This window comes from Mobula birostris, chromosome 15, assembly GCF_030028105.1.
Source record: "Mobula birostris isolate sMobBir1 chromosome 15, sMobBir1.hap1, whole genome shotgun sequence".
Lineage (NCBI taxonomy): Eukaryota > Metazoa > Chordata > Chondrichthyes > Myliobatiformes > Myliobatidae > Mobula > Mobula birostris.
The window spans coordinates 53,108,510-53,121,307 of NC_092384.1; the positions used below are offsets into that span (position 1 = coordinate 53,108,510).

Below are 12,798 nucleotides of genomic sequence, written 5' to 3' on the forward strand. Positions count from 1 at the left end.
CACTTTTTCCATTGTAATAGCAATGGCACTCACTCCTGCTCCCTGACACTCAAGGACCTCTGGCAGCACTACTAGATCAGAGCACTAAGGGATACTGACCAAGTCAAACTGATCTGAGAACTTAAGGACATGTTGTTTTGTTTGTTACTTTGGCCACTTGTGCTTTTCAATAGCCAAGAAAGCACATTCACTTCTCTACTTCCTCAGAGGGTTAATGAAATTTGGCATGTCTCCAATAATCCTCGCCAATTTTCACAGATGCACCAAAGAAAGGAACTTATTCCGATGTATCACAAACATGAGAAAATCTGCAGATGTTGGAAATCTAAAGCAACACACACACAAAATGCTGGAGGAACTCAGCAGGCCAGACAGCACCTTTGGAAAAGAATAAACAGAGGACTTTTCAGGCCGAGACCCTTCATCAGGACTCATCACACCTTAGTGTGACATATGCTCTGTTCAAGACCATGAAAAATTTTAGAGAACTGCGGACACAGCCCAGTCTGTCACAAACACCAGCGTCCCCTCCATTGAATCGGTTTAGATAGATAGATAGATATACTTTATTGATCCCGAGGGAAATTTTACAGCTGCAAAGGTTTGTACCTTTTGCTGCCATGGTTAAGCAGCCAAAGTCCTCACACCCCTGTCATTCTCTGTTTTCAATCATTCCACAGGACACAAGATACAAAAGGTTGAGAGCCTTTGCCACCAGACTCAAGGACAGCTTCTACCCTGCTGTTGAATGGACCTTTTTGCATTAAAAATAAACTCTTGATTTCCCAGTCTATCTTGCTATGGCTCTTTCACTTTATCTACCTGTACTGCACTTTCTGTGTAATGCTAACACCACTCTATTTGACACTCTGTTACTGTTTTCCTTTTGTAGTACCTTGATGAACTATGGCATAGAATGATTTGTCCGGATTACATACAACAAAAGTTTTTCACTCTATCTGAGTACACATGACAATAGTAAACCAATCATCATGAACATGGATTAACAGAACATAAGACTTCAATTTTCAGATGTTATTTTTTTCTTAAAAGTATGACTGAGCTCAAATTATATAGCAAAACAAGCCTGAAAGTTGTTATTTTAAATTTTGAAACTTGTATTGAAATATATGAAATTGTATATATCTGGCCATATAAATGAATGGTATGTTTGAACTAAATTCAGTGTGCAGGTAAAACATAAGCTTGTAATACACACTCTAAAAGACCTTGAAGTTCAAAAAGTTTTGCATTTGTCATGTTCAATGTCACCACTGAGTAACATACACAAAGTTGATGTATTTATAAATCAAAATACATATAGCTTTGTATAAGCAACATATTTCAAACAAAATATTTTGAAAAAATAATGTCTGCTTCTTTGTAGGTTATATGTTTACAATTGTTTTGAAAATTATTTGTTTAAAAATCTATATTGCACAGATGTGAAGGTCATTAAGTAGAATTAATAGTAACAAAGATTAGATAACAGGGTTAATCATTTACTGAGCCATAAGTTTTCAGCATCTTGGAATTCTCCAGAAATTATAACAGCAAAATGTCCACACAAAGTTTTGTGCATGTGTGTCTATGTGTTATTTTGCTTTTAAGTGGGAGATGTCAAAAATCTGAATCAACGAGTGGTTCAAGTGAACCTGATGTATTTCATGGTGCCAATCAGCATGACTTCTCTGTCATTGTGGAAGGCGGCGGACAGGAGTGTCTCTGGCAGTATGCGGAACAAAAAGGTTACTTTTATTTTAATTATGAGGTAGGAATTTGCAATTCATTTCTTACTATGTCAGTGTTCTAACTTCGATCATATCATGTAAAAATAATTATTAGCTGAGACGCATGAGCAACATTATTATATAGAAGTGGTTATAAATTTGAAGTTACATACACAAAATGCTGAAGGAGCTCAGTGGTTCCTCCAGCATTTTGTGTGTATTGCTGGGATTTCCGGCACCTGCAGATTCTCTTGTTTATTAAGTTGAAGTTAGTGGAAATATGGGAACTCTCTGTTTTATCAGTGCTATAGCTGCTAACAGGTAGCATTGTTATTCAGAGCTATTGCTTTTAATTTGCATCTGTAACTCAGGTCTTTTGTCCATGTTCGGATTACCTTGCTGCTTGGCAGTATTACTGACACTTTGCATCATTTTGGCAATGAATGAAACGGGATTAATGGGATGCTCGTTGGATTTATTCTTCGTTATATGGACAGCAGATGGATAAACAAAATTTAATTTTGACTGGTAGAGGCCATTGTAGTAGCTGTACTGAAAGGAAGCTGAAGTCACCAGATTATGTTGATATGGTTAAAAATTTTACTCTGATCTAAATATCTATCATTCTTAAATGTTAAATAGCTTTAATTATTACAGTAACCTGTAACCAATCACCTTAATGTTTTTATCTTACTTGAATTTACCCATTATAATCCTGAATTATATTGGTTCCTTAGTCCATGTATATCCAAAGGCCACAGTTCAACATATGGTTGGCTGGTGGCACAGTGATATCAGCGCCAGACTCCAGAGTGAGGGTTCCTGAGTTCGAATCCAGGTCGGGCCACCCCCGAGCACGCTTTCTGTCTGTGCTGGGTTGAGTGTCGAGCTAGCCACTCGGCCTTATAAAAAATACAAGGGTTGAATTAGGAACGTTCATAACGTGACCCGGTTAATCCTGACACCACACACACAGAATGGCTGAATGTCTGGTACGACACACCTAAAAAAAAATTTCAATATATAAGAATAGTTTTGGCTGTTGCTTGACACTTGTGGAACACCTTTTCAAAATTTGTCACTACTTCAAGATATCAATAAGAAAGGCTTTGCTGGATTGCCTGGTATGTTTCTACCTTTATTGTGCCCAAAGATTCAGAATCAGAATCAGAATCAGAATCAGGTTTATTATCACCATCATGTGTCATGAAATTTGTTAATTTAGCAGCAGCAGTTCAAAGCAATACATAATATAGAAGATGAAGAAAAAAATAATAAAATAATAAATAAGTAAATCAATTACAGTATACGCATATTGAATAGATTAAAAAATCATGCAAAAAACAGAAATAATATATATTAAAAAGTGGGGTAGTGTTCATGGGTTCAATGTCCATTTAGGAATCAGATGTCAGAGGGGAAGAAGCTGTTCCTGAATTGCTTTAGGCTTCTGTACCTCCTACCTGATGGTAACAGTGAGAAAAGGGCATGCCCTGGGTGCTGGAGGTCCTTAATAATGTACTGAGACACCACTCCTTGCAGATATCCTGGGAACTTTGTAGGCTACACCCAAGATGCAGCCGACTAAATTTACAACCCTCTGCAGCTTTTTTTTGCTGTTACTCTGTGTAGCATTTGGTAAAATGGAATCTCCTTGGTCAGGATTAAAGGTCGCCTAAGAATCAGTCACGTTGATGCTGAATTGGAGTAACACATTGGCTAGATTTAGTATAGATGACAAATTGTCTTTCCAAATATTCTGCAGTGGCCTGATTGGGATTTTATGAAATCCTACATTGTTGTGGTCTCTTTTACTGATTTTGACTTCCAACATAATGTTAAAAAAAACTAATTCCAATTCTCAAATCGGCCTGTTAGGATTTGAATTCATTTCCTTCATTATTCCATATTATTTAATGGGATTTTAATAGAAAAACAAAATGATGCTGAAAACTTGAAACACAAATGGTGAAAATTCTCAGCCAGTCAGGCAACGTGCACACGCTAATAATTTGGTTTATTTTACGTGTTGCTTTTTCTCCACAAACGAGTCTACTATGAAGTACAAAGACAAGAAAATCTGCAGATGCTGGAAATCCAAAGCAACACAGACAAAATGCTGGAAGAACTCAGCAGGTCAAGCAGCATCTGCGGAAAAGAGTAAACAATTGATATTTCAGGCAGAGACCCTTCATCAGGACTGGGAAAAAAAAAGATGAGAAGACTGGGGGAGGGGAGGAAGAAGTACAAGGTGGTAGGTGATAGGTGAAGCCAGGTGAGAGGATGGTGAAGTAAAGAGCTTGGAAAATGATAGGTGAAAGAGATAAAGGGCTTGAGAAGGGGGTATCTGATAGGAGAGGACAGAAGGCTGCAGAAGAAAGGGAAGGGGGAGGAGCACCAGAGGGAGGTGATGGGCAGCGAAGGAGATAAGGTGAGAGAGGGGAATGGAAATGTTGAAAGGAGGGAGGGGATGCATTTCCAATAAGTTTGGGAAATTGATGTTCATGCCATCAGGTTGGAGGCTACCCAGACAGAATATAAAGTCATGCTCCTCAACTTGAATGTGGCCTCATCATGGCAGTAAAGGAGGCCATGGACTGACATGTTAGAATGGGAATGGGAAGTAGAATGGAAATGGGTGGCTACCAGGTGACCCCGCTTTTTCTGGTGGACGGAGTGGCAGTGCTCGGTGAAACTGTCTCCCAATCTACGTCAACTCTCTCTGATAAACACGAGGCCACACTGGGAGCACCGGATACAGTCGATGACCCCAACAGACTCACAAGATGAAGTGTCGTCTCACCTGGAAGGACTGTTTGGGGCCCTGAATGGCAGTGAGGGTCAGGTGTAGCACTTGTTCCACATGCAACAGTAAGTACCAGGAGGGAGATCAATGGGGAAGGATGAATGGACAAGGAGCTGTTTAGGGAACGATCCCTGTGGAAAGCAGAAAGATGTGCTTGGTGGTGGGATCCCATTGGAGGTGGCAGAAGTTATGAAGAATTATGTGCTGGACGCAAAGGCTGGTGGGTGGTAGTTGAGGACAAGTGAAACTCAATCCCTGGTTGGGTGGCGGGAAGATGGGGTGAGGTCAGACATGCGCAAATTGGAATAGATGCAGGTGAGGGCAGCATGGATGGTGGAAGAAGGAAAGTTCCTTTATCTTATTCACCCACTGATTCTCAGTTAACTGGTCTATATGTCTTCCCACCCGTCACTCTTAAAATTCAATGTCCCTCTCTCAGTTCCGCCGTCTCTGCCGCATCTGCTCTCAGGATGAGGCTTTTCAATCCAGGATGAAGGGGATGTCCTCCTTCTTCAAAGAAAGGGGCTTTCCTTCCTCCACCATCAATGCTGCCCTCACCTGCATCTCTTCCATTTTGCACATATTTGCCCTCTCCCAGGGGTATTGTTCCTTATCATCACTTACCACCCCACCAGCCTCCACATCCGGCACATAATTCTCCATAATTTCCCCCCATCTCCAATGTGATCCCACTACGAAGTACATTTTTCCCACCCCTCCTCACTTCCCACTTTCCGCAGGGATCGCTCCCTACGTGACTCCCTTGTCCATTCATTGCTCCCCACTGATCTCCCTGCTGGTACTTACCCTTTCAAGTGGAACAAGTGCCACACCTGCCTGATGCACTATCAATTACCCCAAAAGACTGGAAGTACAGTAAATACTGAAAGGCTTTTATTAGCAGTAAAGTGTGACCTCGACTATGCTGAGTATCTGCCCTGGACTGAGAGAGGAGCAGTGGCACAATCGCCTTTATTCAGGGGTCTGTGGGAGAGGCCACAGGAGCAGTCGGCAGAGGGGCGTGTCCTGACAGGTAACCCAGTTACAACATATATATATGGTTTACCACACTGCCCCTACCCCTCCTACCTCACTACCATTCAGGGCTCCTAATAGTTCTTCCAGGTGAGGTGGCACGTCACCTGTGAGGCTGTTGGGGTCACCTATTGTACCTGATACCCCCAGTGCGGCTCCTGTATCTCGGTGAGACCTAATGTAGAATAGGAGACTGCCTCACCAAGCACGTACGCTCTATCCGCCAGAAAAAGTGGGATCTCCCGGTGGCCACCCATTTCAATTGTACTTCCCATTCGCATTCTGACATGTCAGTCCACGGCCTCCTGTACTGCCGCAGTGAGGCCACGCTCAGGTTGGAGGAGCAATACGTTATATTCTGTTTGGGTAGCCTCCAAACTGATGGCATGAACATCGATTTAATTGCACCTCCCACCCCTTCGCCATTCCCATTCCTGTCTCCCTCTCTCACCTTATCTCCTTTCTTGTCCAACACCTCCCTCTGGCGCTCCCCTCCCCCCCTTCTTGTTCTTCCACAGCCTTCTACCCTCTCCTATCAGATTCCCCCTTCTTCAGCCCCTTTATCTCTTGACCTATCAGCTTCCCAGCTCTTTACTTCACCCCTCCCCCTCTCCTGGTTTCTCCTATCACCTACCAGCTTATACTTCTTCCTCCCCTCCCCCCACCTTCTTACCCAAACTTCTCATCTTCTTTTTCCAGTCCTGAGGAAGAGTCTCGGCCTGAAATGTTGACTCTTTTCCACATGTGTGATACTATGAGGTCGTATCTTTTTACATTCTGAGTAGGTGAACCATGTAAGTCAGTGAAATCTGGAATAACACCAATGGATGCCAGGGGAACGTACCGATTAGCGCGAGGCCAGTGCAGCTTGGAGCGTCAGAGTTTGGAGTTTCATTCCGACGTCACCTGTAATGAGTCTGTACGTCCTCCCCCTGAGAAGCATGGATTTTCTCCGGGTACTCCAGTTTCCTCCCACAATCCAAAGGTTCACTGGTTAGTAGGTTAATCGGTCACTATAAATTGTCCTGTGATTAGGTAAGGGTTAAATCAGGGGTTTGCTGGGTGGTGAGGCTCGAAGGGCCAGAAGGTCCCATTCTGCACTGTGACTCAATAAATAAATAAACTCAGATCCATTCATGATCAGAATCAGGTTTATTATCACCGGCAAGTGACATAATATAGTAGAAAAAAAACAAAATAAAATAATAAATAAAAAGTAAATCAATTACAGTATACATGTATTGAATGGATTAAAAATCATGCAAAAAACAGAAATATATATTTTAAAAAAAGTGAGGTGGTGTCCAAGGATTCATTCCCCATTTAGGAATCAGATGGCAGAGGGGAAGAAGCTGTTCCTGAATCGCTGAGTGTGTGCCTTCAGGCTTCTGTACCTCACATCTGATGGTAACAGTGAGAAAAGGGCATGCCCTGGATGCTAGAGGTCCTTAATAATGGACGCTGCCTTTCTGAGACACTGCTCCTTGACGATATCCGGGGTACTTTGTCGGCTAGTGCCCAAGATGGAGCTGACTAGATTTACAACCTTCTCAGCTTCTTTCAGTACTGTGCAGTAGCCCCTCCATACCAGACAGTGATGTGGCCTGTCAGAATGCTCTCCACGGTACAACTGTAGAAGTTTCTGAGTGTATTTGTTGACATACAAAATCTCTTCAAATTCCAAATGAAGTATAACCACTGTTTTGCCTTATTTATAACTGCGTCGATATGTTGGGACCTGGTTAGGTCCTCAGGGATTTACTAACAACTGACATGTATTTTGAAGGATTATTTAATCTATAAGCAGTATAATACAATATGTAATAAAACATGTTCTAAATTGGAAGCAATGCTTTTAAAATCTTATTCCCAGGTTCAATGGGTAGCCGGGTTACAGAATGACAGAACTATCACTGCCACGGTTAATGCACCCAGTGGGTATTTGATAGAAACATCCAGTGAAACAAGTGGACAAATCAACTTCAAAACAGAACAAACAGGTATGGTCTGCAATTTTACTTTACGGAATGTTATCAGTGAGCAGATGATGATTCTGTTCTGGCTCCTGCAGTCCAATCAATTTACCGGAGCCCTAACTCCCATGCCATCTTTCAACTTGCAGGGCATTAGTACTGCACTCCTATGTGATTAACTGGGGCCCCTATATCCCCTGGGCTCCTCAAACTGATTCCGGTTTCCCATACTCCTTTTATTTTCACTGTATTGTAGGTTATTCTGACAACATAAAAAGTTTTGCCTAAGAATTAGGTGAACACCTGCAAATTTGTCATTGTTTGAAGTAGTTTAAAGATATTGTATAAACCCAAATGTAACCTTACAATTTTCTTTAATGAACTATCATAATTTGTTTTGTTTTAGGTTTTTATCAACTTTGCTTGAATAACTTTTTTTCACACTTTGGATCGAAGCAGATCTTTATCAGTTTTGGAACTTACTATGATGGTTTTGATGAAGAAAAGGAAACAGTCAATAGAGTAAATGTTCATCTGAATGACACTGTATCAGCGATTCAGGTTAGAAACATTGATCAGATAATGTTATTGAGTATTTATACTAACTTACTCCTCTTCTTTACAGCTGAATGTTGTTATTGTGATTCTAGTTTAGTTTGATTTTTTTTTATTGCCGTGATTAGTTGAGGTTGTATATTTCTTGCTGAGTTGTGTAACTGTGCAGTAAAATTGTGCTAACTAGGACAATTTTAATAGAAAAGCCTTACATTGGTGAACAATGGCAACAGGATATTTATTATGAAAGGAAACAACAGCAATTTTAATGCAAAAAATTTGGCAAGCACATTGTTTAATGAGATAAGCTTGTTTAAAACATTGTCCTGGAGGTATTAACAGTATCATTTTTGTTATATTACTTTGAAAAATGTAGATAAATGTGGCATAGAGCAAGATTCCATACCATATATAGTAATCAAATTGCTGAACATATTTTGGTATTGTTGATTGAGGGAATGAAGGATGTAAACACACAGCAAGAATTCTACTTGATTAGTGGTATGAATTCATTGAGAATCTACCAGGACCATTATCGGAAATTTGGTCCATTGTCTCAAATTAAAGCTGAGCTGTTCTATCATTACAGCAGTCTCATCATCATACTTTTAAAATAGACTGTAAATCCTGATTATATCTGCAAAATCTAGAAATCTGGAGCTGAACGAGCATACAGAATTAGACCCAGAATCTGGTTTATTATCACTGGCATATGCACGTGGAATAAAAATGCAATCTCAAAAAAACTGAATCAAGGTGTTCTGTTTATAACACCTCTATGATCTACTCAATCTTGTGGACTAATAAAGCATCAAATTGCCTCAATATGGAACAGCAGACTGATAAGATCTGTTTTTCAGAGTACATTGCAGTGCTCTAGGGATTTTCATCAAATCCAGCAGCTAGAGAGATTCAGATCAATGGCAATAGTCCTGTCCACAAAAAAAAAAGAATAACAAGTGCAATCTCACCTGTTAGTAGCCAATTAGTGTATGCTCAATCAATAGCAATGATCAAATGGCACTTACTTATTAAGGGCCTGCTCACTCTGCCCACATTTGGTGCAAACAGGATCATTTGACTCTGGATCTCAAGAAAGCTGAACTCCATTTGACATCCCATCCTGCAATTTCGACATTCACTTCCTCCGCAATTAGTGTACCCTCTGCAACATGAGCTGCAGCAACTGTTCAACGCTTCCCAATACTGATGTAGAAGCTTAGCTAAACAGATTTTAGTAGTTTCAGAATTTATTACCACATTCTCAAGCATATCTTGGAATGGCCCTTTCCCTCTTCTCTCACTATTGGGACACTGGTGTCACTATTATCTCAGAAACAAAGTTTCAAAGTCCATTTATTATCAAAGTATGCATAAATTATACACCTTGAGATTCGTCTGCTTACAGGCAGCCACAAAGCAAGAAACCTGAAAGAATCCCATTTTTAAAAAACACCCAATGCACAGAGAGAAAAAAATTCCACAAATTATGCAGACAATAAAAGCAAGAAACAGACTGTTTTTAGCAAGATATAAGTTTTTATGTATTGCAAAAGTGTTTATGTCACATATATCTATGTTCAACTCTTTATGTGATATTTTATGCATTATATTACTTTTATATCAGCATCTATTCATTACATTAATTATTGTTTTAAAATATGTCTTGTACAAAATTTACAATCTTTCTTTCTACGCCCAACATTTTCCCCACAGGATGCAACTATCCAGATACAGATCTATGTTTTCCATATGTGGAGATACTATAACTTTGCCAGGATGCATAAAGGAGCTGATTACTTTGCATCACTTGCACTCAACAATTATGTGTACTGGTGGTCATTTATCCAGAGTGTAGTCATTGTTTTATCTGGTGTTTCACAGCTTTACTTTCTGAAGCAGCTGTTTGCTGTGAGAGACATCACTGCAGGTGAAAAGCCCAGATGCTAAGCACAATCTTATTTAAGAAATGTAATGGTGCTAAATTGACTGGATTAAATAGCTTACAAACAAATTTTATTCTGGCTCTGTCCTTTCATTTAGGGTTTGTTTTTGGATAAAGGAGGCAGAGGAATAAGGGAAAAGAAAGGTGAGGGTGTGTGGGGATAGAGGGGGGTGGTTACCGAAAGTTAGAGAAATCAATGTTGTTGCCTTCAGATTGGAAACTACAAAATGGCTCAAGGCAGGAATGAAAAATTGATGCTTTATTCTCTCAATGACAAAAGCTAAAAGTTTCTCCTCCCCATTGAAGGGTCTCAGCCCAAAACACTGACTATTTATTCCTTTTCATAGATGCTGCCTGACATGCTGAGTTCCTCCAGCATTCTGTATGTGTTACTCCTTCTCATTGAACTTCTGTAAATAACATCATTCTGAACTTTTAAACCTCTCATCTGTTAGACCATGAATCAGTTCAATTCTCCACTTTCTCCTTGGGTATGCATAGTACAGTATTGAAAGTGATTATTTAAAAAATCTCATTAATAAATAATTTCTATGCTAGAGACCTGTTTACTAAAGGGTTTACTGGAGAAGCATTCTGCAAATGACTTGCTCACTAAAGTTTGTAATTGCAGTGGATTTTGGTTAGTTGGGACACACTGGAACAGGTATACCTTGGCTCAATTAAGTGGCTGCTCCAATTAGCCAAAGTGCCATGGAATGATTAAAATCATATATAAAAGACAAATTGTGTAATAAATTTGGGATTAAAAGAAATACAGAACAAATTAGAAGACTACTAATACTAGTATAGTACTATAAAACTGTGTTTCTAATAGTTAATGACAGAGGAATTCTTCTACTGTACACTGTCATTTTTTTTTACTGTAAATGAACAAAATTAGTGCAGACACTTAGTACAGGTAATGGACTGCCTTTCCACATTGTTGTCACCAATTGCATCCTTCAAATCTTCATTTTAATTCCAGCATTCAAGATGATTGTCAATACCTTCAAATTCTTCATAGCTCCTAACTTTTTGAAGCAGTGAAATTGTTTAATTTTTACTCCCAGCCACGTTTCTGTAAAGGAGAGTACATGGCAGTCCCTGATGTCCCTCTGCTACAGCAATCTTGCTCTGAAGTTTTCAATTAGTTCCCAGAGACTGTACATTTGCCATCAGAATGGTTGTGAGTGGAAATCTAAGGCATCTGTGTTTGAATCACATCTCTAGACAGGCACAGCAACCCCACTTTAATATTCTTAAAGGGGAATTGCACTTGCAACCTGAGTCTGCCATCTGAGGTTTGTCGATTTTGAGTGTGGATAGCTTTTTTAAACATCTTGAAAAGATGCTGGCTGTGACTGTGGATTTCAGCTGTAGTACCAAACGGGAATATCTGATGATTCCTATTGAAACTGCACGCAAAGAGTCACATTTTGTGGCACTATTTGCTACTGGAAGATGGTAATGCTTGAAACCACAGTGAACAAAACGGTTCTGATTATTCTTATTATTTCTCACCAACTAACAGTGACAAAAATTGACACACAAAACTGATTCTGTTTTAAAACTGTTTGCATGAAGCACAGTGTGCTGTTTAGCGGCCAAGTAAGTGCACATGATTGATGCTAGTTAGAAAATGTTCAGAAGGTCTCCTGTCCCCATTAAGTGGCACAGCATCCCAAATAAATGAAGGGAATCCTGGCTATTTTCTCTATTAGTTTTTGTTACTTGTGTTGTCCCAAATAAACAGCTGCCCCAATTAACAGATGACCCAATTAACCAGAATCCACTGTACATAGCAGACCACACAGAGATGAACGAAGTCAATGTTTCAGGTTGATGACCTATGATCATCAGAAAGATCACTGCAAACATGTGGTAGATTGTAAATGGGAAGACTATTTTTTACAAGTTAGCACTTGCATTTTCCCTTAATCTACATTATTCATTGTCCAAAGTGAGATTATGACTGGAAGTAACTCAGATTATGACTGTTGACAGGCACATAATAAATTTATTCTAATATGAGGGAGATTTAATTTCCTCATCTATCCTAGAAAGTAATAACTTTTACAGAATGTTTTGTGATGAACTGTCCACAAATGAATATTTCTACCATCTTAACCAGAATCCTAACGAAGACCAGATCGCATTAAAAAGGTGAATGTCAAGAATTCCACTGATGAAGATCATCAAAGTCTTCTAATGCCTTTATCAACATTCTTATCACAACCAATATTACTAAAATCTGACAAACATTTGTCTTCTGATTTGGGGACCTAAACGAATAGAAATGTATTTGCATCCTATTATTTTACTGTTTCCAATTGATCAATAGTACCTGACAAAACTTCACAATTTAAAGGCTTCTGGACAGATTGACCAATATACTTCAGCTCTATTAATCATCGGCGAGAAACCAGATTTCTCTTTTGCTGATATGTTGTCAATGTAATAGGAGAGCCTGCACTTCCAAAGCAATTCAATTAAGAAACGCGTTAACTCAACCCAAAGACGTGTATAAGGTGATTTCAAAATTAACTTTGTTTATATTATGTTGCAAGTATAGGGAACGTCAATATCTGTTACATTTAAAATAAGTAGAGGGGAAAGCTTCATTCCAAACTAGTGAGATTTAACGCTCCCCAAATTAACATAAAGTCACAATTAAACTTCTCCGCCTCAGTCCTTACGATCGATCGCAGTTACTACGCCACGGCAGTACTTCCGGTCAGCTGACTGTTTCGCATG

The 12,798-nt window shown here is 39.5% G+C and overlaps 1 protein-coding gene across 1 annotated transcript; it reads left to right on the forward strand.

Annotated features, from left to right (window-relative positions):
* The first annotated feature begins 1,558 nt into the window (after positions 1 to 1,558).
* tmed6 (transmembrane p24 trafficking protein 6) lies at positions 1,559 to 10,049 on the forward strand. Its single transcript, XM_072279183.1, has 4 exons — positions 1,559 to 1,771; positions 7,445 to 7,571; positions 7,951 to 8,105; positions 9,816 to 10,049. Exons 1-4 carry the CDS (start codon positions 1,559 to 1,561, stop codon positions 10,047 to 10,049), a joined length of 729 nt encoding a protein of 242 aa, XP_072135284.1.
* Positions 10,050 to 12,798: the final 2,749 nt, after the last annotated feature.